Source organism: Dipodomys spectabilis, unplaced genomic scaffold (genome assembly GCF_019054845.1).
Source record: "Dipodomys spectabilis isolate Male_0828 unplaced genomic scaffold, ASM1905484v1 ptg000089l, whole genome shotgun sequence".
Classification (NCBI taxonomy): Eukaryota; Metazoa; Chordata; class Mammalia; order Rodentia; family Heteromyidae; genus Dipodomys; species Dipodomys spectabilis.
Genome location: NW_024870766.1, coordinates 14,887,632 through 14,914,158, shown reverse-complemented (window position 1 = coordinate 14,914,158; position 26,527 = coordinate 14,887,632). Strand labels below are relative to the sequence as shown.

The 26,527-nt window shown below is 40.4% G+C and overlaps 1 protein-coding gene across 2 annotated transcripts in view; it reads right to left on the bottom strand.

Annotated features, from left to right (window-relative positions):
• The window catches only part of LOC122111929 (gamma-secretase activating protein), a 74,779-nt gene extending 48,473 nt beyond the window's left edge, over positions 1-26,306 (bottom strand). Inside the window, exons 1-10 of one of the 2 annotated variants that reach the window (XM_042684743.1) lie at positions 26,149-26,306; positions 17,837-17,913; positions 16,657-16,713; positions 11,823-11,892; positions 11,484-11,537; positions 6,770-6,858; positions 4,349-4,418; positions 2,155-2,204; positions 978-1,082; positions 665-724 (exon numbers count right to left, since the gene is read on the bottom strand). In XM_042684743.1, coding sequence (XP_042540677.1) covers positions 665-724; positions 978-1,082; positions 2,155-2,204; positions 4,349-4,418; positions 6,770-6,858; positions 11,484-11,537; positions 11,823-11,892; positions 16,657-16,713; positions 17,837-17,913; positions 26,149-26,236 — 720 coding nt within the window. In that variant the 5' untranslated portion in view covers positions 26,237-26,306. The remainder of the gene's footprint in view (positions 1-664; positions 725-977; positions 1,083-2,154; positions 2,205-4,348; positions 4,419-6,769; positions 6,859-11,483; positions 11,538-11,822; positions 11,893-16,656; positions 16,714-17,836; positions 17,914-26,148) is intronic. The other variant, XM_042684744.1, reaches the window with a different exon arrangement.
• Between the last annotated feature and the right edge of the window lie 221 nt (positions 26,307-26,527).

Sequence of the window (26,527 nt, the reverse complement as noted above, 5' to 3'; positions counted from 1 at the left end):
AAAACTTAGGCTAACTTGGAGTATCATTAACAAGGTTGTATCAGGCAATTGGAAAACACAGCCTCTCATAAGACACAGATGACCATGTAAGGAATGGAGAGCTGAGTGACCCCAGAAAGGGTAGGTAAGCCAAAAAAGGGAAGTCTTGTAATTCTACAAAAACAATCTCTGCGACAGACCAACAACAGTGTAATGAAAAAGATGGCAGTGCCACCCATCACAGTTAAACACATTAGTGATACCTTACATAAACGCTCTGTCAGTGACTTTCCCAACAGTAATGCTGTATTTTAAGTAATTACACTCTTTAACTAATATACGCTCTTATTGGCTCTTTTTCTTGGCCCTCGATTCCACTATCTTCACAAGTGTTTTGAGTCACATAACTTGCAAGAACTTAAATCTACTTACTATAGACCACATCTTTTGCCTCTTACTGAGTCCCACTCTTAAAACGTGCTCCCTTGATATAAAACGCTTGGTGGTGGGGATTTCCTGTGCTCTTCTCACCCCTGGTGACCAGAACTATTTAACTTGCTCATGCAAGTGACTAATACCCAAAATACTAGAATGTTCTTTATGGTTGCAGTTCTCTTAAAAGGGGGGATCTGGGGGAGGGACAACATAAAAATTTCCTGGGAGTGATCATTCTCTCTGGACTTACCATTAAGTTAAAGCTCTTGTCAGCATAAAACTGGATGCATTTTAAGATACTCTTTGATTTCTAAAACATAAAACATTGTGATGTATTACCTTAAAAAAAAAAAACACTTAAAAAGATGGGGGAAGGAGAAAGGAAGAGAAAGGAGAGACAGTAGCAACAGTCTAACTAAAAGTAGTAATAAAAAAAACTTTGCATTATTTCTAATAAACCCTCACTGACTGCTCCCATCAACAAAATATAGTAATTAATGAATTAGAGTAATGGCTAAAACCAAGCTGTTCCCTTAAAGGAGTACCTGTGCACTAATTTTTACCTTCAGATTGATGTAGTATAATCTCTGCTCTGCCATATCCCACTGAGCCCAAACAAAATCCTCAGCTATTCTGTCTCTGGGGAGATGGTTAGAATTTTTAATTACCTAGGGAGGTAAAATATTGTATAAATAAATTTATTTAAAAAGGAAATACATGAAATCATTATTTTGCACCCACGATACATGTAAACAGCTCTCCTTTGTTATTGGCACTTCTTCCACACACAAAACATGCACAGATTTTACAGAAGACTTTTACAACATCACTACTTCTTCTTCCCAAACTCTCGATTCTATTTTATTCTTTTTTGGGGGGGATGGGGGGGATCGGTCGTGGGGCTTGAACTCTGGGCTTGGGCGCTGTCCCTATGCTCTTCAGCTCAAGGTGAGCGCTCTACTGCTTGAGCCACAGCGCCACTTCCTGTTTTCTAGTGGTTTATTGGAGATAAGAGTCTCACGGACTTTCCTGCCCAGGCTGGCTTTGAACCACAATCCTCAGATCTCAGCCTCTTGAATAGCTAGGATTACAGGCATGAGCCACCAGCACCGGGCTTATTTTATTCTTGTTATTAGTTTAATAGACAAGTTGGGCTTAGCAAAGGCAAGACAATACCTACCATAAACCAACATGTACATAAAGATTCATAGCTTCCTGTTATAGACATAGCTTCTCAATATGGCCTCTGCAGACAAGAAGCCTTCACCATTAAAGACAGATGGGAATGCTGAAATTACAGACATGCCCAACTACACCCTGCTTAGTAACCTATATACTTTTATCTACTAAGTAAAGAACAATCCTAAAAGCAGGTAAAAGTACATGTGAGGATTCTTTTGTGATAAAAAAATGTATTTCCCACATATGCACATAATCATTTACAAGTTTTCATGAGCAACGTTTTTATCATTAGTTACTGTTATTGTTAGACTCAGGATAGGGGATGAAGTAGAGAAAAAGGAGATACCTAACTGCTTCATAGGTCATTCTTTGTTTCACCTATTACAACACCAAATGAATCATTTGAAAGGCATCAAGAAAATATGACATATTAAAAGCATCGATCTATCTTTAACAGAATAGAAATACATGTGTGTATGCTAATAAAAAATAAAGTTAAAAGAAATGCAGTGTTTTGTGTAAGAAAATTCTAAGGCAAAAGGAATTTCAAATCTTTACCACTGTATCTCCATCTTCTTGGGTAACCTGGATATGAACTTGCTCAATATCTTTAAAAAGAAGAAGGGGAAGGAGGAGGAGGAGGAGGAAGAAAGAGAGAGAGAAAGAAAGGAAGGAAAAAATGAAGGAAAGAAAGAAGAAAGAAAAAATTTAATGTTCAGGGAAAATATCAGTATTTTTTGCCTACCAGTGTGAACCAATTTTTACAAAACTAATTAAACAAATGCTTATAAAACAATATCTTTATATACCGCATGATGATACATATGCTTACACACAGACACAACTTTCTCCATCCTCTTTTTACAGTCTATCTCAAGACCCTTATTTACTACATTCTTTTTTATTATGTGGTGGGAGATGGTACTGGGGTCTTCACTTGCTAGGCAGGTACTCTACCACTTGAGCCACACCACCTTCAATCCTTTTTGCTTTAGGTATTTTTCAGAGAGTGTCTTCCATTTGTTCCGTTGGCCTGCCTGGACTGTGGTCCTTCAATTTATGTTTCCACAGTACTGGGTAAAACTGACATGCACCACCCATCGGTCTCATGAACTCTTCTAACTCTACTAGCTTCCAACCTCAATCCTCCCAGCCTCTGCCTCGCAAGTAGAAAGGATTATAGGCATGAGCCACCATGCTCTACATAGTCCAATCTTTAGTATCAAGAATGCATGACATATTTGGACTTTCTGTACCCCTTCTTCCCTCAACCAGTGTTTGCCTCACCTATGAGATCAGACATATAAAGGATTGACAATTCCTCTTAACAGAGGTTATCTTCAATTTCCTAGTACTGACTGTGTTTTTAAATTAATGTAGATAGGAACTATTATACACTATACTGAATGTGTTTTTAAATTAATGTAGATAGGAACTATTATACACTATTTGGGAGAGGTACTTTCAAAGGGGTCAGTTTCACATAAACAAAGCTTCAAACACTCTGAGACACTTGGAGATGGTCCCTTATCAGTAACAATTTAGATTCAGTCACACTTACCTTTCAATTGTTCTACTTATAAACATGTGAAACAGAAAAACAAGTATAGTTTATTCACCCAACCATAAATCAGCAGTTTATATTACACCATGAAAGACAGCTTACTAGAAAAGTTTCACCACTGAATTTATCCTTTCTCTTTCATAACTTTGAAAACATCATAAAAGAATATAACCCCTTTTTCATGTTTAAGTAGTTGTGTAAAGGAGTTGCCATTTAATAAAGGGGTTTATGAATACAATGCATCTTGATCAATCAATGTCACCCCTTTCAACATTCTCACCCATCCCTCTTAACCCAAACCTTCCTTCACTTTTCCTAATTGTGTAGGTTATATATTGAATTATTGACTGCATTCTCCCCCTCTTCTCTTCTTCAATCATCTCTCCTTGACTCCACCCAACCCTTTCAAGTACCTGCTTACGGGTATTTGTTTTGTTGGGCTTTATCTTTCAGTTAATACATTTGTATACACTTGCATAGCACCAAACATATTTACTTATCTATACACGTACTAGGGAAAATATGCAACCTTTGTTCTTCTGGGGGCCATAACCTCTTACATCCAAATTTGATATGCCTCTACTTGAATTTGGCCAAGTTCGTGTGCATGTACCCTGGAATCTGCCCCTATCAAACTTTCTCTCTATGCATGCCTCTCTCCTTTTATTACGGTTGGCCACTGTGACAAACATCCTAAAGAAGAAAAAAAAAAAAGATTGGTACAACTGTTGTACTAACACTCTACTTGTACAAAAGCTCAAGGTAAGGAAATAGAGGTAGCTTGACAGAGCAGCAGTGTGGGCCAAATGCAAAGCTCTTCCACAGGAATTCTAGGTCTCAATGGAACATCAAAAGTCAGTAGATGCCAGGCATGGTGGCTCACACCTGTAATTCTAGCTACTCGGGAGGCTGAGATCTGAGGATCAGGGTTTGAAGCCAGCCCAGGTAATAAAGTCTGTGAGACTTTTATCTCCAATTAACCACCAGAAAACCAGAAGTGGAGTTGTGGCTTAAAGTGATGAAGGGCTTGAGCAAAATTGCTCAGGAACAGCACCCAGGCACTGAGTTCAGGCCCCATGACTGACACACACACACACAAAAAAAAAAACCCAGCAGACTCTCAGAAATGTGTCTCGCCTTTCACTAGGTGATGATTTGCCATTCACACGCCCCTAAAGATGCACTTACATTTCTCTTCTGAAATCAGTAACAGGTGATTCTGGGAATGAGGGTGACTTTCAACATATGGATAGAGGAACTATAAAAAATGAAGTTAGTCAAAATTATAATTTTGTTGGTACAAATACTTCAAAGATTGTATCTGATCACGGTACTAGTACCCACCATACAAAAGACACAGGGGAATCAACACACACACACACACACACACACACACACACACACACACACACACACACACACACACACACACACACAGAGCAAGCAGAGCAGGGATCCCTGTCCTGTCAGGACCTCAGTTGTCTAGAAGAAGTGATCTCCAGCCCAGCACTTTTCCCTTGCATGTAAACAAAGCAAAGTCTGACACTGGCTCTATGGATGGATGGTGCTCATGTGGAATATTTGATTCCGAAGCTAATCAGAAGCAATCCAACATTTATATTACATGTTCTATTTCACACAGAGAAAAAGAGTCATCCAGGTATCTGTTGTACAACTAAGTCTCATGTGCAACTTCAGAGCCAAGTAAACATAATCCCCATTGCAACTTCCAGCACTGTATAACCAGGGACTTCCCAAGAAAAGACAGTGAGTCACTGTGTGGCATGAAGGTGCAATTTACAAGCCTCAAACAGAAGAATCATAGAGAAAAGGCTTAATCCACCCCATTCCTTCTTTATGAGCTCCTCTGTAGGGCTCCACTAAATTTCTGCCTATAAGACAAAGCAGGTGACAGCACCGTGAGACCTGACCCAGTAAGCTAGAAGAATGGAGGGAAACTCCAGTGACATAATGCTCTCATCATTGGCAGAGTAATGGCAAAGCAAATCAGCCATCCCCTTTTATGGCATGAAAGACATTTTACAGTAAGATTCACCCATGAATTTTATGTTTTTGGCCTAGGCTGGTCTGGGCTATGATCCTCCTGACTATGGCCTTACGCTCAGCTAGAACCACAGGCACACATCACCACACCTGGCTTATTAATGGCATCTCACTAACTTTGCCTGAGCTGGCTTTGAGCCACAACCCCCCACCCACTCCCAAACACACCTCCTAAGCATCTGGAATTACAAGTATAAGCCACTGTACTCAGCCTGTTCATGATATTCTTGTCAACAGATGAACATATAACATTTTCTTTTCTGTATTTCCACTTAAAGAGCCTATGCACATCTACTGTTAATTTGATTAGTACTGAGTTCATGGTTCACAACACTGTAATTCATGTCTGAATGAAGCTCATCAAGTTACATATTTCCTTTGTTGGACACATCAAAGCCTTCTCACCCTTAGGAACACTAGACAGCACATAAGCATGACACTGGGAGGCCATTGAAACAGTAAAGCCTCTAGCAAAAAGCACAAAAATTAGCCAGGCACTGGTGGCTCATGCCTTTAATCCTAGCTACTCAGGAGGCTGCGATCTGAAGATCACAATTCAAAGCCAGCCTGGGCATGAAACTCTGTGAGATTCTTATCTCCAATAAATTACTCAAAAAATCTGGAAGCAGTATTGTGGTTTAAGTGGTAGCACTTGCCTCAAGCAAAAGAAATTCAGAGACAGCACCCAGGCCAAGTTCAAACCCTAGGATCAGCAAAAGGAACAACAAAAAAGCACAAAAATTAAAAAACCATGGTACTAAAGAGTAAAAACGTTTGTACATATGAAGGCTTCAATGACAAGACAGAATATCGACTTCTTCAACTATAGTTGGAAGCATGCAAGCCAGGCGTCTCAATTTGTTCCTCCTTGACATGTTGGCAAATAACTGGCAGTGTCCTAAACATTAATTTTTGTGAATAGATTATAGTCAATAGGAGAATTCACAAACATGGAATCTGCAAATGAAGAAGACTGGTTAAAGCCAAGCATGATGGTGCGTGCCTATAATTCTAGCACTCTGAAGGGGAAGACAAAAATATCATGAGTTTGAGGCTTGCTGGGGCCACATAAAGAGACTGTCCCAACAAAAAGAGGAAGAGGAAAAGAGGAACAGAGTGGCCTACTTCACCTCACACTTGCTAGGCAAGTGCTCTATCACTTGAGCCTTGCCTTCAGCCCACAAAGCATCTCTGTGACAATTCACAGTGTTGATAAATTCAGGAACTTATTAAATCATTTATTAATCTGTCAGCCATGTGGCTACACAAAATAAACTACTCTAAAGCTTACTGTGAATGCCTCTTACTATTGGGAATTTTATCATGGAGCAGCGTTGCCTTACTAGGAGACAAGTCCTGGCATAGCAGCATCAAGAAAGGTCTAAATTCTTCATTTGAAGAACTGTGCTTCCCACCCAACCCATCTACAAGATTACTTTGAAGACTAAATGGGATAATGTGTGCAAAAGCACTTTGAAAACACCTCATCCCCTGGGTCTCATGTCTTCTCATGAATGACACAGTGATAAATGATAGCTTGCTTACCTGTACCCAAATAGAGCTATCCACTGCTTTGAGAACTTTCACATTATTAACAGGGTAGATTTCCACCAGCAAAGTCAGGCACCTTGAGCCTACAGAGAAAAAAAGAGATTGTTGGTAATGAACACTTGAATATCATGTGCTACTTTTTCCAAAGCAAATAGGAAATGAACCCCTTGTATATCCTACTACACCCATTGTGAAGTATCAAAGCAATTCTACCATCATTATATAATCCTTGAAGTGACACTAACTATAATGCTACCCTAGTTCCACTCTACAGGATCCCAAAAGGGCCTTGCAGATGGGTGTTAGTGACTCATGCCTGTAATCTTAGTTATTTGGTAAGCTGAGAGCAAAAATCACAGTTTGTGGATAGTCTGGATAGAATAATTTACAAGGTCCTTCTTCAAAAATAACCAGAAAAGTTTGTGTACCAGTGGCCCATACATATGCTAGCTATTCAAGAGGTTGAGATTTAATCATCGTAGTTCAAAGCCAGTCCAGGCAGAAAAATCCATGAGACCCTTATTTCTAATTAACCACACACACAAAAAAATAAAGTGGAACTGTGGCTCAAATGGTAGGGTACCAGCCTTGAGCAAAAAAACTAAGGGACAGTGCTCAGGCCCAGAGTACAAGCCCCTCCATGGGATGTGGCTGGAGGCCAGTCCAGCTCTTGAAACATCATCTTAACCAACAGATGAGCATATTGGCACATGCCTGTTTCTATCTTACCAATGTGGAAGCACAATGACTATGTATAGCACAGGGGAAGCACAAATGGGTAGATGGAAGTGTTACAGTCTCTTTTGCAGTGATAAAAATCTCACTTTAAGTGACAGAGTATTAATACTTAAGAGGCAAACTATATTCTTTGTGGATGATATGATTTTTGGGGGGGGGGTCTGGTTGTGGGGCCTGAACTCTGGGCCTGGGCGCTGTCCCTCAGCTCTTCAGCTCAAGGCTAGCACTCTACCACTTGAGCCACAGTGCCACTTCTGGCTTTTTTTTTTTTTTCCTGCTTATGTGGTGCTGAGGAATCGAACCCAGGGCCTCAGGCATGCAAGGCAAGCGCTCTACCACTGAGCCACCTTCCCAGCGCGAACTATATTCTTTAATCAAATGACTTACAACTTCTGGGACAGAAAAAAATAAACTTTTCAAAATGTATCTGTTCAAGGCCAGGCACAGTGGCTCACGATTATAATCCTACCTACTCAGGAGGCTGAGATCTGAAGATTATGATTCAAAAAAAGACTGAGAGTCTTCTTCCCAATTAATCAGTAAAGAGCCAGAAGCCAAGGCATGGCACAAATGGTAGAGTGCCAGCCTTGAGCAACAAAGCGAAGTGACAGTGTTCTGGCCCTGAGTTCAAGCTCCAGTATTGGCAAATACTCACACACACACACACACACACACACACACACACACACACACACACACACACAGAGTCTGATTACTCCCCTGATCAAAATCCACACTGATTTTCTACTTCACTTGTAGATAAGGCCAACTCTTTTCAATGGTCTCCTATTATCTACATGAGCAGCTTGCACTCATCTCTACTTTTCTATGCCTTCATTTTTTTCCCATTCTACTCCTGGGTCATCTTACTTCAGCCTCATTGGCCTCCTGGCTATCCTTGAACAGAGAATCTGCCAGGTATAGTTGGGCTTCAGGAACTTGGTTCTGGCTGTTGATTCTACCAGAAACGTGTTTTTCCCTATTTTCTTTTATGTATTTATTTTTTTCATTTTTTTAAATTATCTTTGGTTATACAAAGGGGTTTCAATTCAACATGAGTTGATGATGTGCAATGCATCTTGATCTTTTAGATCTCTATTTAAAGAGTCCCCCAACAGTGTTTCCTAGGATCATCCCAAAATTTGTATCTAGATTGTACTTATAAGGAAATTCAAACTAAGACAGGAAGTTACATCAGGGGACAGGATCACTCTAACCATGAAGGCCTGGTGGGAGGGGCTGAAGAGAATGGACCAGGGGAAAGGCACACACCAAAGGACATCAGCCAATAAGTGGCCACCGTGGAGCTGAAGCTGTCTCTTCACCAAATCACCTATCTTAGGAAGGGAAGGGGAGATAATTGTCCTTTAGATCCTGATCCCCACCAGTCTTGAGTTGCCATACTATCCATTATTCCAACCATTCTTCTAGGCTAAACATGGGTGGGTAATAGATTGTCCCAAAGGCCCTAGGCAGAAAGCAAGAAGTAGCTGGGTGGCTGAGGTGAGATACTGTCAGATTACCCCAGGGCAGAGCTGGCTCTCCTCTCAGTGGCTGGCATGAAAGGTGAGCCAAGCTGGAAAACTACAGGATTCCCCAGTATAATAAGTGACTATCTTTATTCTAATGTTTTTAAAGATGTGAGAAGATAATATCACCACAGTTACAAGCTTACAAGACTGAGCAAGAATATCTGGATAGATTTAATGTTGTATGTAAATTAACTTTAAATCTGAAAGTATGTTTTGTAACAATGTATAGCCAATAAGGACATGCTCCACATGAGGTATGGATGATAAGCATCAAGTGAAAATCAGTTACTACTAGGTTAAGTAGCATAGTAGAAAAGCTCTAAGGCTAAAAGGAATAGAACTGGGGGGTCCACACCCTTGTCCTGGGCTGGGGGGGGGGGAATGGGGTCAGGATATCAGTGATCCAGATCCTATCTTGCTGACACTACTCCATGAGTCTGGAGTGCAATGAGAATGGGAAGAGAAGGACAGAGCACAGAGTGGGGGCTGGCGGGGGAGGGGGGGGGAAATGGACGACAATATGGTGGTTGGTAGTTCTCAGTCTGTGTCATGGCAGGGGAAGATAAATGTACTCACTATCTTGCCCATGTAATTGTAACTCCTCTGTACAGTATTTTCACAATAAAAAAAAAATAAAAAAAATTTTAAAAATTTTTTTAAAAAATCATGAGATTTCAAGCCAGGTGCCAGTGACCCACTCCCGTAATCCTAGCTACTTAAGAGGCTGAGCTCTGAGAATCATGGTTCAAAGCCAGCCCCAGTAGCAAAATCTGGAAAATTTTTCTCTCCAATTAACCACCAAAAAGCCAGAAGTAGTGCTGTAGCAGAGTGTTAGCCTTGAGCAAAAAAAGCTCAGGGACAATGCCAAGGTCTGGAGTTCAAGCCCTAGCACCAGCAAAAAATTCAAAAGATGAAATTTCAGAGGAAACCTCCTGCCTCCTGCCATTTCTCCTAAACCCTTGCTGAGGTGGCCAAGAAGACCCTATCCAGATTCCACTGGGAGAAAATGAGTGTTCCAAAGAAGCCTCACAAGGCTCCTGTGGAAAGTATGTACAAAGGGTTTTTCCATCCCACGCAGACACAGAGAACTAAGCTAACACCAGAAGGAACTGGAGTGCCAAGTAAACAGAGCAGATGGAAAGCACCTGGGATCAGAACAGTAAGGGACTGCTAGGCAAGCCACAAAAACGGAGACTTAAAAAATGGTAGTCAACAGGCCAGTACCAGCCTGTGGTGCTTAGCATTGCCCCAGCAAATATGAATATATATATATATATTAGATATATACATATATATGTATACAATATTCATACAAATAAAATATATATAAATTAGATATATATACAAATTAGATATATACATGAGTCAATGTTTACAAATTCGATTTTTAAATGAAATCCAAAGTTCTCTTAATTGAAAGTTGGTCCCATTGTATAACTGACCCCACACGAGAACAAAAAGCTGGAGTTAAAGACTGCCTTTTCCTCAATGTCTCCAAAGAGGGACACACACCCCTTCCCACCCCCTCACTAGTCTTTTTCATTAAGAGGAACTCTTTCTTGGTTGCTATGTTAAAAATGGAACAACAAAGACATTTCATTGTTCTTACACTACATCTTCTTCACTTATTAACCTGGACTTTCGAGCCATTGTGTTCATTTGCACTGGAAAATTAGATTAGAAAGGTGGTCACCCAATTTCTTACAGACATGGTGTCCCCGGGACCATAAAGGGTACTTGACCCACAGCAGATATTCAATACTGTTGAGCTGTAGACAGATGGATGATACAGGATTTTTTAAATTAATAGATCATTATCAGCCATAAATTGGATGTTGGCTAATGAGTAGAATTGGGTTTGGGGAGAGGGGGGTGGTTTTTGTTGTTGTTGTTGTTGTTGTTTGATGCTAGGACTGGAGCTTGAACTCAGAGCATGGGCATGGTACCTTAGCTTTTTCTCTCTCTACACTTGTGCCACACCTCTCAGATCTTTCCTTTCCTCAGATCTCAGTCTCATGAGTAGCTAGAGTTATAAGTATGAGTCACCATCACCAAGCTAGAATTCATTTTTATTTTGCATCCATGGACTATTCGCAATGCAATCATATGTATTCAGCAGTTATTTAAAAATGCTAAGCATGACTTTCCCAACACTATACAGTAGCTGCTGGCCATAAGGTTCAATGTATCTTCAGCATTTGTTTAATGTTCAGGAGCTAATTGTCATTTTAATGCTTCTGATACTTTACTGTTCTATTAGTTTCTGTACCATCTTCTTTACTTGAAAAACAAAAACTTCAAAAAAAATCTTGCTCACGCTTAAATGTAAATGACTACTGCCTTCTAAGAGAAAGATATTTCTAATGACTGAACTTTGACTTAGTCCAATTAATCTTCCTCTACCCATCTTATTTACAAAAAAAGTATAATTTCATTACCTGGTTGAAGCTCATTCCTTCTTCCTTCTTCAGTAGATTGAACTAAACTTGCAGCTAATTGAAAAAGAAAAAAATCCATTAGCAATCGATCCATGTAGTGGCTTGTTATGGTTTTATATAGAAATAAATAAAACTTCAAATAATAAAATACAAAGAATTCAATTTTTTTTGGTAGGGATGCCCTACAGACTCTTCATTTCAAATCTAATTTCCAAAAGAATATTTCTCTTCCGGAAAAGCATTGTTATAGAATGATCAAATGTTGCAAAATCCAATACATTAAAATTCTTAAATGGCATAGTTTAGTTCTTGACATGTAGCAGTAAGAGTTCAACTTACCAAGCAATGTTTTCTCACTGTTGATAGAGCCACTAATGACTTGCAAGTCTTTTTCAAAGGTATAAAGATGCTATTAAAACAAAAATAATTAATTTGGAGTTTTATATCAAATGATTATTGCATGGAGATAAATTCCTGTTGAGCCCTGTATCAAGTATTATTGTGGTACAAGATTTTTACCAATGAATCCTCAATTAGTTTATTCATGCTAAAACTTTTTGGATTTTTTTTTTAACAAACAAAATTTGCTGTCAGGCCATATTTGGCAGTGAAACTTATCCATGAGTTGTGATTGAGCTTTAAGTCTTAACTGCCACTTGCTATGTGACTGGACAATTTATTCAAACTCTGCCCCCTTAACATAATACCAGCTGGGCACCAGTGGCTCCTGGCCTGTAATCCTAGCTACTCAGGAGGCTGAGATCTGTGTATCTTAGTTCAAAGCCAGCCAGAGCAGCAAAGTCCATGAGACTCTTATCTCCAATTAACCACCAGAAAACCAGAAGTGGCACTGTGGCTCAAGTTGTAGAGTCCTCACCTTGAGCTGAAGCGTGGAGGGAGAGCTCCCAGGCTGAGAGTTCAAACCTCACCACCGATAAAAACAAACAAACAAGAACATAATACCTGCCTCATGGGATTGAGAGGAGCAAGAGAGATAATGAGCATGAACGACTTAGTAAAACGTGTTCCGCTCATAACAACCACTCAAATATTAGTATTAGAATCATTAAAGTGAAATTTTTTAAGCAAATCACATTATTGACCATCAGTAGTTAAGTCTTAAAGATTGTCAAAGTGCTTTTTGTTTTTACTTAAAGGATTAGCAAAAAAAAAAAAAGTTTCAATATTTAATCTTGTTTTCTCATTGCTGTTTGGAATGTTCAAAATATCAATAGAAGCCAGGCGTAGTGACACATATTTGTAATCTCAGCACTCAAGTGGGTTCAGGGAGGACTGTAAGTCCAAGGCCAACCTAGACTATATAATGAGAGCCTACCTCTCTATTTTTTTGTTGTGTCATGGAGCTTGAACTCTGGGGCTGGGCACTGTCCCAGAACTCTTCAGCTCAAGGAAAACGCTGTATCTCTTGAACCACAGCACCACTTCCGGTTTTCTGGTGGTTAATTGGAGATCAGCGTCTCACAGACGTTCCTGCCAGGGCTTGCTTCTAACTGCGATCCTCAATCCTGAGTAGCTAGCATTACAGGCCTGACCCATCTGTCGTTGTTGTTTGTGGGTCATGGGACTTGAGCCCGGGGCCTGGGTGCTGTCCGTGAGCTTTTTCACTCAAGGCTAGATGCTCTAGCACTTTGAGCCATAGCTCCACTTCTGTTTTTGTTGTTGTTTGTTTGTTTGTTTTGTTTTTGAGTGGTTAATTGGAGATAAGAGTCTCCTGGGGAGTTTTTAGGCCCCGCCCCCCAGCTTTGAACCTTGATCCTCAATTCTCAGCCTTCTAAGAAGCTAGGATCACAGGCACCTGGCTTGGATTCTAATTGTTTGAAAATGAAATAGCCACATAGAAAGAGGATGAGGAAACAATCGATTAAGTTAGGCAAACTCATTTAAAATACACTCAGAGACAGAAGAGAAGATGGAGCCTCAGTCTTCAGGAGAGAACAGGCTGAGAGAAACAGTGAATAGTAGAAGTATTCACAAGGTAATTAATACTTGCAGACTAAAAACATTATTGCGAATACATTAGAGCTGCATAGTCAAAACTTAGTGCCAAGTACCGAGAAGTCAGGAAACACTTAGAAATGAACTCTGAGTTAATAAGAACACACTGAATCTAGTGAAAAAATTTGAGTTTCTTTAACTTATTCTATGGGATTCTAATTTAGAATTAGAAAGAATCATGAGTACACACATGTGTACACTTATTTTAATGTTTAAAACTTTGGATCATAAAGTAACACATGAGCATAGTCTCAATGCTTAAAAAATACAAACATTGCAACTTTTAATGCAACAATAAAAAGTTGAAATCTTATGGTACACTCAGCCATCTCAACTCTATTCCAAAAGGAAGTGTGTTTGTAAATTTATTCTTTAATCTTCCATGTCTTAAAATCATCTCAATATATATTGTACTATTGCACTTGATAGTTTCTTTTCTTCTTTTTGGGGGGAGGGTGAGGAACTGGGGTTTGAACTCAGGGTCTCAGCAGTTCCCCCACTACTTGAACCATGTCCACAGCCTTCTGAGTTTTCTTATAAGCTTTTTACAAAACATAAATGGAATTTATTATCCTGGCAACTCTTTTTCATGTAATAGTGTCAGTATACATCACTGCTTCTTAGATTTTTTTTTTCTTTTTATTTCTTTTTGAGGGGTGTGTGTGTGTGTGTGTGTGTGTGTACCAGTCCTGGGCCTGGGTGCTCCTGAGCTTTTGTGCTTGAGGTAGTACTCTAATACTTAAGTCACAAGATTTTGATGGCTAAATGGAGATAAGAGTCTCACGGATTTTCCTGCTCCGATTGACTTCATTCCTTAAACCTCTTATTTCAGCCTCCTGAGTACCTAGGATTAAAGCAGGAGCCACCTCAACTATCAGTGGTTTCTTAATCCTTGAATGGCCTAATAATTTCAACAACAACAACAAAAAACTACAGACAAGCATTTAACTCACTTCTAAGTATTACAGCAATCCATCCAATGAGCTTTCTTTTTGGGGGGGGGTGGGGGGTGTGTCCGGTTGTGGGGCCTGAACTCTGGGCCTGGGCACTGTCCCTCAGCTCTTCAGCTCAAGGCTAGTGCTCTACCTATTGAGCCACAGCACCACTTCCATCTTTTTTTCTTTTTGCTTATGTGGTGCTGAGGAATCGAACCCAGGGCCTCAGGCATACAAGGCAAGCGTTCTACCACTGAGCCACCTTCCCAGCCCTCCAATGAGCTTTCATTGGAGAAATAAGAGAGGAAAAAATAAGGCAAGGTTTTTTTTTTAAGACATTTAAAAAAAATAGTAGCTGATGACTGCAAATGCTCCATACTGAACAAAAGACATCAGATTCTACAAGCTATGTGAACCCCTCACAGGAAAGACCCAAACAAATCCAAAGAGACAAATTCAAATCAATGGTCAGAAAATAAAAGACAAAAAAGATCTTTTTTGGAAATTAGAAAAGAAAAATGACACAGTAAGTTTGGGAGGAGCAAGCTTAAGTGACAGCAGTTCTCACAAGCACCCACGGGAGCCCAGGAGGAAATGACACAACAGGTTTCCGGTGCTGCAAGGAAAGAACTGTCGATTTGGCTTCTATATTTCAGGAAGAAATATAAATATATGTCAATAATAAATTATGCTTCAAAAATAAAGATAAATATACTCCAGGGATAAAAGAAGACATATTCAGATGACCGGGAAACTGTAAGAAAAAGCCATCAACATACCCTAAAATAATGAGTAAAACAAATTCTTAGAAAACAAAGGAAATGATTGTTCAACAAAAGGAATCAGACCTATGAGGAAGGAAGAAAGAACAATAGAAAGAGCAAAAATATGGGTAAAACATTTGACTTCCTTTCTTTTATGTTTTTCTAAATTAGGGTTTGACAATAAAGGAAAAAAGGATATCATATAATCAAATGGGGATCTTTACAAATGAACAGAGGGTAGGGTGGTAAGAGTGGTAAGAGTTCTTGCCTACATTGTGCCAGCTTCTGGGTTCAACCAAAATTTAAAAAATTAAATGTTAAGAAAAATAAAACATAAATTTTCTTTTAAAAAAAAAGAGAAAATATGGAGGCAAGTTTAAATTTAATAAAGGAAATTTGATACAGGAAGCCAAACAGACTAAACAGAAGGCAAGCGTCCCACAGAACTAGAACAACGTCAACAATAGATCAATGAAACTACAGTATGATATATGCAGGTGTGTTATCCAGTCATGAAAATCCTTTACGCTGAGTGTGGATAGAAGAGGTGGAAAAAGAGGAAAACATGGGAGAATTAGCCCAGCAGCATATTAAAAACCTAAAGGGAAGAATAGCCTATAAGAAATTTGGGGGCTGGGAAGGTGGCTCAGTGGTAGAGCGCTTGCCTTGCATGCATGAGGCCCTGGGTTCGATTCCTCAGCACCACATAAGCAAAAAAGCTGGAAGTGGTGCTGTGGCTCAAGTGGTAGAGTGTTTGCCTTGAGCTGAAAAGCTGAGGGACAGTGCCCATGCCCAGAGTTCAGGCCCCACAACCGGACCCAAAAAAAAAAAAAAAAAAAAAAGAAATTTGGAATTGACAAAGTACATTTAAGTTGGAGGATGTCTGTGACAAACTGAGTCCTGCCCATGCCCTTCTACTGCCCTATGAATTAGACAACATTGTCTATACCAACCAATGCCTTAAGTTTCTCACCTGGATTGTTAAGAAGACAAGTAAAGAACACACGGAAGCAGAAAGACCAGAGGGTATTGTGAAATGCTCAGGACACAAATCAGGGCTAGGGCACTGGACTTCCTGCATTCTTTTCTCAAACAGAATACTGGACATTTTGATTTGAGCCAATGTACTTAAGTCTCAGTTGACAAGACTTTAAGGTGCAAGTGAGAGGAGACAGGGGGAGGGAGAAGAAAGGGGGAAAAGAGGGAGAGAGAGAAACTGGGAGAAAAATTTAAAAGTAAGAGAAAGAAGGCAAAGAGATAAATTTTTAGAGAGTGAGATGAGTTTTATATCTAGAAAACAGATGAGGCAAAAGAAGAAAACTAACAGTAATAAAAATCATATGTTTTACATTTATATATCATTATATATTTATATTTTAATAAAGTCTGTTTTTATTACTAAAAGTAATATAACTAAAAGTAGATAGATTTTTATCTATGATTTGTGGTGATTTTTACCTTGTTCTGTTTGGTTTGGCAATCATAGAATCCAAAGATGACATTTCTTTTATCATCCTAAAAACATTTTAAAAAGATGTTTAGATAGCATTGTTTACAAAATTGTCAGTAGCTTTAAAATAAACTTGCAATAAGCCAAGCACCAGTAGCTCATGCCTGTAATCCCTGCTACTGAGGAGGCTGAGAATTGAGGATTAAGTTTCAAAGCCAGCCCCAGTGTAGAAAGTTCTTGAGACTCTTATCTCCAATAAATCACCAAAGAAGCTGGAAGTGGAGCTCAAGTGGTAGAGGAGTAGCCTTGAGCAACAAAGCTCAGGGACAGTACCCAGGACCAGAGTTCAAGCTCCAGGATTAGCACCAAAAAACAAAATGAAATAAAAGTGCAATAATTCATCTAGTCTTAGCAATAAGCACACGAAGAAAAGCTTGCTGTACATGTCAAAAAGACACAGAAACTGACCCAGCTACCTGTTTGGGCACACTGAGGAAAATAGATCAATACTTCTAGCTTAGCACTTCGGAGACCTGTCTAGTAGGATTGAGCATGATGAAAAAGAAAAATCCTTTTGTGTCTTTAAGGAGATATATATGATGGATAATAAGATTGGCTAGAACAAATCCACAACATCCTTCTAAATGAAACTTTTGAATCAGGTGATACTTTAAATGCACCATCCTTAGATATAACTTAGGAACTTTTTTATCTAACAGGAAAAAATGCACAGAAGTACATGTGTGCAAACTGCTATTAGAACTATTCTTTCATGTATCCTATTAGAGTTATCAATAAAGTTGAATTTCTCTTAGAAAACTGAATATTGAAAACATGAGTAATCGCTCAAAAATCTAACTCTGAATATAAGTATTTAATAACTTCTCAAAGGGAAAATTTTAACACAATTTGGCTTGAAATTTTTTATTTGTCTAGAAAATAAAATTTTTCATTTACTGAAAAGTTTTAAATGTCAGATATGTTGGTTACTTACTTCCTAAAACGGAAAAAATGAATCATGTAATACAGTACCATATATACAAAAGCAAGGTCATATGTTAAATGTTAACACCAACAAGTTTTATCCATTGCCTATCAACAAAGTATAGCCTTGAATTCTGTAAAAAGAAAGTATAGTTAAAATATTAAATGTTATGTTTATATATATATATACTACAATACATGTACCTTATAGGTATAAATAATATTCCCATTTCTTTCAACGTTTAGTACACGTAAGCTCTCATAATTTGTCTCCCATACATCTGAAATAAAATAACAAAAAGTTAGAACATAAAAGATGTTTAAAACATACTAACACCAGACATAAGGGTTCATAGTTATAATTCTGGCTACTTAGTAGGTTGTAGGATTGAGGAGGAATGAAGTTCTAGACAAACATGGGCAAAAAAGTTCACCTTATCTATCATATTTGAAGTGAGAACAGCCATGACCTTCAGGGAACAGCAAAACCACAGGATTGGGGAGGTCTCCCTGTGATGAGCTGGAAGGTTGTATACCACAAATACAGGAGAAGCTCACCACAATAACTCATTGAGCTACATATATTCTCTTGAATGTCATTTATGTGTCAATAAATTTCAAATTTCTCCTAGTTCTGGCTTTGTGGATTTCAAGACTATATCACTAGAAGCATACAAACCTAGAACTAGTATAGCTTCCTGGTAGGTTAATTTCTGTGAGGCACTCAACCGAGCTGTCAGGTGTCTAGGTGGTTACTTAACAATAGAAAAAAAAAAACAGTTGGATTCTTAATCTCTTACTAGAAGCAAGAGGGAAAACTACAGCAAGTGCCTGCTTCCCTGTCCCATTTCCCTATAAGATGTAGTATTTGGTGAAGGATCCAGATGAAGGAATCTTGCTATCAAAAGGCCCATACCACCATCACCAAAGTCTCCCGGACACAAGAGTAGGAGGAGAGAAGGAGGAGAGGTAAGCATAGAAAAGTCTGCAAAGAAAAAAATATGACATTAAAGTTCTCCTCTCCCCCTTGCTAAAAGGGTTGGTTCTGAAAGTCTCTATGAAAGTCTCTAGAAGCCTCTGTGAAAGAACCTTCTAAATGAGAACATCTGGTTGGAAATGCAGCTATGTGTTAAGTATGGCCAACCAAGTATAATCCCAGATTTTTGGCAGGAGGATCATTTGAGCTCAGGAGTCCAAGACTGGCCCTGGGTAGCATAGCTAGTCCCTGTCTCAGGAAAAACAGTAACAACAACAATGACCCAAAAAAAACCACAAACAGGGGCTGGGAAGGTGGCTCAGTGGTAGAGCGCTTGCCTTGCATGCTTGAGGCCCTGGGTTTGATTCCCCAGCACCACATAAGCAAAAAGAAAAAAGCCGGAAGTGGTGCTGTGGCTCAGGTGGTAGAGCACTAGCCTTGAGCTGAAGAGCTGAGGGACAGCGCCCAGGCCCAGAGTTCAGGCCCACTACCAGACCCAAAAAAAAAAAACCCCACAAACAAAAACAAAAAACCTGTAGTCTATTGAAACAATGGAATATAGTCTAATGAGAGGTTTAACCTATGACCTATGGTACTACATCAGATAACTGAACAAAATAAAGACAAATCTTCCCCATAATCACTTAACCCCCAGTTTATATACACGTCTAAGAACAGACAAAATTCACACATTGCTCCATGAAACACTGCTGGAGGCAGGAGGGACCTCTGGCATAATGTTTTCTTATTCCTCTGAGTTTAGCTTCCTGAGAATTAAGCTGTGCATTTAGATTTTGTTACTTTTCTCTACGAAAGTTACCTTTTAAAGAAAAACAAAAACTCTTAGTATGAAACATTTTGTGTATAATAATAATTATTAACTAGCGAGAAATGTATAGTTTCACAATTCCCTGAAAAAGCTGTCAAATATTAAATTCCTTAAACTTGACTGAGTTTTCCCTACACAAATAATCTTTTTTAGATGTTAAACTTCTATATCATTAAGGACATACTCAAATGTTCAGATAAAACATATACAAAGTTTCTCAAACTCAGTGAATTTCAGTTTGTATTTTTAATTCAAAGGGGTTGGGTGGGGGGAGGCAGCCTAGAACTGGGCTGATTGGTGAACTGGACACCTATCTGCATTGGCGCCAGGAAAGGAAAGAGAACACTCATCACTGTGGCATTGCTCACCCTGACCCTGCCCCAACAGCCGCTTTCTGGATCATTTGGGGTAGATCAACAGGCAGGAGCAAGTGTTTCTATACACAGATACGTGTATTCTTCAGGATGTAGCAAACTGTCAGACACACTCCACACTGCTTTTTTCTTAGTAGAACAAGATCCAATTAGCTTGTGCTAAATAGCACTTCCCAATTTAAGTTTCCATTTTTATGTCACCCACACGGTGTGTGAGGAACTGCAGGCCCATTGCATTGATGGGACAATAGAGCTTCTGTGTGGTGATCAATATCACACAATGACAAGGTAATGCAGACTTCTCTCATAGAAAACGGTAAACATAACAATGAGCTAAGTGTTCTGAACCAAGCTTACCACAAGAAAATGGAGTCTTACTCAAAAATCCTTTTTTAGATGGGTTTTGTAAACATCTAAAGAGAATTTCAGTAAATTGCTTTTCATCCTACACATGACTCAAAACTTAAGGAATGCAATGTGTCAATGTTTTGAAAGTATTTTTTTCCTTTCAAGATTATAAGGACACTCGGACCGACTTTCTCAAAAGTACACTTCAAAAGATTTCAGCTAAGAAACTCCTTTGCAAGAAATCTCGCTAAGAGAATCCAACTTTCTTAAAAGACACATCTTAAAAAAATTACCAACAAAGACAACATGTTTTCTTAAGACTACTGATGCATCAGGCCCAACTACAGACATTCTGATCATATTGAGCTAGAATTTTTTTTTTGTCGGTTGTGGGGCTTGAAGTCTGGGATTGGGCACTGTCCCTCAGCTCTTCAGCTCAAGGCTAGCGCTCTACCACTTGAGCTACAGCGCCACTTCTGGTTTTCTGGTGGTTTATTGGAGATAAGAGTTTCACCGACTTTCCTGCTCGGGGGCTGGCTTTGAACCAGGTTCCTCAGATCTCAGCCTCCTGAGTAGCTAGGATTACAGACGTGAGCCACCGGCACCCGGCTGGAGCCCTCTCTCTTATGTGGGTGCTTTCAAATCCCCAAAGTGATTCAATCAGGGTTGAAAACCAATAAATAATGTCTTTGCATTATATATGAAGCAACAGTCATTAGCGAGCATAATGAAGACCTGCATAGGATGTATGGTAGAGTTGGAAAAAAAAATTTTTTTTTTTTTTTGGGTCCGGTCGTGGGGCCTGAACTCTGGGCCTGGGCACTGTCCCTCAGCTCTTCAGCTCAAGGCGAGCGCTCTACCACTTGAGCCACAGCGCCACTTCCGGCTTTTTTCTTTTTGCTTATGAGGTGCTGAGGAATCGAACCCAGGGCCTCATGCATGCAAGGCAAGCGCTCTACTACTGAGACACCTTCCCAGCCCGAGTTGGAAAAATTTTAAATAACACCTTCATGGGTACATTAGTCAATGCTAACCCTGTGGCTCCATATATGGCTCATATTTTAAGAATATTTGAAATAGAAACATTTGGCAATGTTGGAAATTCAGAGACAATTATCTCACCGCACACTGTTAGCCCACTGGCCCTGCCTCCCTGAATGCCTTACTCATAGTTTAACACACCCTTCTCAAAGAAGTATCCAGTAACCTCTCTGCTTATTCATTCTGACTCTTCTCCCAGTGGTTCAACTCTGGAAAGCCCAGAAAAGGAAGTTAAGCAATTTCAAAGGAGGAAATGTAGCTTAATTTCACAGTTCAGTGTAGTTGGTTCTCACAAAGAAAAAAAAACACCAGTTTTTATAAGATGTTTCATAAATAAACCTACTACAAAAAAGAGATAAAGTAAGCAGATGCTAGTTTTCCAGATAGTCATTTTACAGGAAGATGTTTGCCAAGTATATAAATTTTATGCCAAACTGCTGTGAGACCAAAAAAGAAAAAGAGAAGAAAAGTGTTTTCCATCTTTGTAATGGCAATACTTGCCAAAGAAGAGGGAATCATATAGTCTTATTAAAATTTTTGAATGAATTCCCAAATACTTAGATGCAGGGGTGATAAAATATGGTTGTACCTGTGACACTCCTACTCTGTAAATAATTTACTCAGGTCCCCAGGCTCAGTATGAGTAGCTATGAAGAAAAAATATGATGTGATTTGTACCTCACATTCTAAATGAGAAAAGGAAAGATGAGATAATTAAGAATCAAAAACAGGAAGTGGTGCTGTGGCTTAAGTGGTAGAGTGCTTGCCTTGTGCTGAAGAGCTGAGGGACAGCGCCCAAGCCCAGAGTTCAAGCCCCAGGAAAAAAAAAAAAGAATCAAATATAGAAGAACAAAGAATTGAAACAGGAGACTAAGGAAGTTGAGAAGGAAACATAAACAGGAAAGACCTAGGCAAGAGAATGGGAAACAAATGAGAACAACAGCATGACTAAGAGAATTACTCTCTGACTACACCGCCCCCCAATCCATCTTGGGGGTATATAAGAACAGCAAAAGGAACACTTAGATTTAAATCAGTCACCTGGACAACTATACCTCTTTCCCTGGCAAAGATAACCATCTGTTAGACACATTGACTTAAGACTATAATCCTAGCTACTTGGGAGATTGACATTGACATTGACTGCAGTTTGACCCAGACTAGGTAAAGAATTTATTTCAACAGATAAAAAGCTGGGTGACACATGCCCTTCAGTAGATGAATGGATCAAGAATATGCAATATATATATATATATATATATATATATATATATATATATATATATATATATCAGAAAGAATGACACCGCGCCCCATTTGTTAGGAAATGGAAAGACTTGAAAAAAATTATATTAAGTGAAGTAAGCCAGGCCTAAAGAAACATAGGTCTCATGGTTTCCCTTATTTGCAATAGCTAGTATATGTCTAGGGCAAGCAGAAAAAATCAAAAGCTATGTACATATGACCATATAAGATGATGCTAAGCAAAATGAACTCCAAGATAGGGACACAAGTGGTTTTATCTTTCATGTTGTTTTTAATGCACTTATATGTGCACTTATATGTGTGTTTTTTTTTTGTTTCTTTTGTATGTTCCTCCCCCATGGTATAACCCCTGTTTTCACTGTATTTGATTCCGGTGCCCTGCATCTTGTGTATACATTTTTCTAATTTGGGGAAGAAAAGGGAAATAACAAAATACTGGAATAAGGACACAGGTTGACCCATTGTAACAATGAGATGTACAATACACTATGTTGAAAACAAATTTTACAACTTCGAGGGGCGGGAAGGAGTTGGGAAGGTAGGAGGGAAGGGATGGTAGGGGAAAAACAAAGGAAGGGGTAACAATGCTCCATAGGAAATGTGCTCATTATCTTACTCATGTAACTGTAACCCCTCTGTGCAGTATCTTTACAATAAAAAATACATATTAAAAAAAAAAGCTGAGTGAAGTGGTTCTTGTCTATTATTATCTCAGCTACATAGAAAGTGTGGATAAGAGAGTCATGGTCCAGGAGCTGGGAAGGTGGCTCAATGGTAGAGTGCTTGCCTTGCATCCATGAGGCCCTGAGTTCAATTCCTCAGCAACACATAAGCAGAAAAAGCTGGAAGTGGTGTTGTGGCACAAGTGGTAGAGCGCTAGCCTTGAGCTGAAGAGCTGAGGGACAGCACCCAGGCCCAGAGTTCAGCCCCACGACCGGACCCCCCCCCCCAAAAAAAAAAGAGAAAGAATCACGGTCCAGGTTGACACAGACAGAATCATATAAGATAGATGGTCCCTGACTTACAATGATCCAATTTAGTATTTTGGTTTGGTTTAGTTTTGTTTTACTTTACAAAGGCATTAAAGCAAGTAGAATTGAAGCCATACCTTGAATTCTGAATACAGTAGGATGCTGTCTTGTGGTGCTAGGCAATGATAGCAAGCTATACCTCCCAGTCAGCCACAATCCTGAGGATCAACAACCTGTATTCTACAGAGTACTGTGTTGTTAAGCTAGGATGCTTAGTAAGTTAGGCGTATTAAATGAACCTTTTTGTGTGGTATGGAAGTTTTGTCTTAGGGCTCACACTTGCTAACATGAGCATGCCTCAAGCCCCTATGTATTTTTGACAGGATATTTTCAACATCTGTAAAATGAAGTAGTGAGTATCTATGGTTTTAAAATCATCAACTATAAGTAACATACATTCAAATACTCTTATTTATTCATTTTTATATTTAAGAACAATGTTTTTTCTCTTTTTTTTTCAGGCAAGACTATTTTCCCAACACAGAACCAAGCGTAGATGCATGAGCCAAAACTAGCCTCCTAAGTCCTCTAGCCCTTATTGACTGTTATGCTCGCTTAGAATCAGCCAACAGCTGACAGCCTGCTCCTGCCTGTTTTACCAGGACTATGCCAGACTTAAAGAGAATTGCTCAGCACCAGTAAGAAATCTTCATTTGGATTTGTTAGTGTAAAAATATGAAGACTCTGGGATGGGGCATGGCTCAAGTAATAGAGCACCTGCCTAGCAATTATAAAGCCCTGAGTTCAAACCCCAGGTACCACAAAAAGAAAGAAAAAGTAAAAAAAAGAGAAAAATTGCAGAAAAATATTAAGAATTCAAATTAGGAAAGCAAGTGTTAAAACAAGGTGCATTAAAATGCTATAGTTGGAAAGCTGCAAAAAATAGTATTAGTTATTTATATTTGAAAAGCATAAAAAGTAAGTAATATTGTGCCACTGTGCTCTGAATGAGCATAATGCCATTAATATTGGAAAAATTAGTATTTCTAGTAAATTTACCTTCTGAGGATACCCAGGGGTACCTTTATTTTTTAGTGGAGTATCAATATGCAAGTTTACAATTCTTCACAGATAAGCAAAAGATACAAACTCCAACAGGGTCACACACAGCTTTTTGATCACAACACCCATCACTGAAACATGAGTGTGGCATTTCACACTTATCTGACTTCTCATTTGCAGACACCTGTCACGTAGAAAATAAGGTGTGCATTCTGAGTGGGCATACTCCTGGGTGGTAGAAAACAGACTTAGAGCTGCCTGCAGTATTCCGAAAAGCTAAGTCTTGGAGACCTATTTAAACATGCAGATCCTCTTCCTTGCCCCCTATGGAAAGTAAAACTTTATTCATAATGACACTAACAACAAATTCAGGCTGCTACACATAGCTAATATTGTGGAACTAACAACCCACAGGCCAAGACAAGGAACCTTGCACATAATTCTACTAAAGCTCATGCTAGTGTGCAGATAGATATAAAGCAGCAATGAAGTTGAGTAATTTGATGCCTGTTCATTCACACATGTACGAATAGTCTACAGTGTGCAAGTGGACAGCTCTTGCACAGGGGGAAACCTTAGGAACACACACATACACACACGTACACACACACCCCTCTTGTTTAAAGTAGATCAACACTGGCCTCCTGGTCACTTTTCACTCATCTCCAGAATCAAAACAGAGATGTGGGCAGCAGCCTCAGCAGATGGGCTCGATTTCAAATTTCGGGGATGAGGGGAGAGGGAGTCTGGGCATCCTTGTGGGGTGCTGAGCGCTCGAAGGCTTTAGACAACAGGCTGTCTTCCCTGCGCCCAGCTTGGAAAAGACCCCCGCCCACGGGACAGACCCCCACCCACTGTGCTTCCCATCTGCCACACAGACACAAAAACGGGGCCTCACAAAGGTTCAGCAAACTCCAAACCACTCGAGTTCCCCTTCTTTCCAGTAGATCGGGCCGGGAAGGCGCGCGCGCGCACGCGCACACGCTCACAAATCACAGTCGAGCTCAAACGGCGCAAAGGTTAAAATATTTATATGATGGTTTTCTTGGTGACCATAATTCCGTTTTGAGGTGTGTGTGTGTGTGTGTGTGTGTGTGTGTGTGTGTGTGTGCGTGCGTGCGTGCGCGTGCGCGCTCTAAAGCCTTTCCAGTTGGAGGAGCCCCTGGTCCGGCAGAGCCCCCAGGGCTGGTGAAGTGTGAACAAGCCCCCTGGCTTCCGCAGCCGCCTCCCCCTCTCCCACCCCACTTGTCCCCCACGAAGCGACGCCACTCAGGGGGGTGCCGCCAGTGTCCCCGGACTTTCTGCGGGGCTGAGGGTTTTGTTGTTGTTCCTGTTACCGTTGGGGGGGGGGGCGCAGCACGGGGGGCGCTGGCGGGCTCGCTAGAAGAGACCGCGTAGCCCAACCACGACCTTTACCGGTTGGCCCTGGGTGACACCGCCAAGCCGAGAAGCCGGGGCGACAGAGGGACGCTCAACCTCTAGGCACCAACCTTCACAGATTACCGGCGCGAGGAGGAAAACGCGGAGGGCGGGGGTGCCTCCGCTGGGTCGGTGTCCCCCACCCCATGCACCCCAGCCTCCGGGTATAAATGAATCTGCCTCCTCGTCCCCACCAGTCCCCTAACCGGGACACGCGCGCGCCCGGGCACCTGCGCCGCCGCCTTCCGCGCCCTGCGCCCGCAGCCAGGGGAGCACGTCTTTCCGGAGATCGAAATCTACGACCAGACGGAGAGCCATCACCAGCACGCAGCCCCGAGGCGGACATCCCCGGCCCGGTCACCACCTTCCTTCCACCCCGAGACCGCCCTCTCTCCTTCCTCCCACCCCCCACCCGAGTCACCGCGGCCACTTTCGGTTTTACCCCGAGGCCAGGGCGCCGCCTCCTCCCGGCAGGCAGCCTTCACCCCCGAAACGGACAGAGGATCAAAGGGGGGGGGGGGTGATCTGGGCCTTGAAGAAGGAGCTGGCTTCCTAAAGTGACTAAACGTCGGAGCGGCAGGAAGCTTGCTCTTCTGTAGCCCCCAAGTG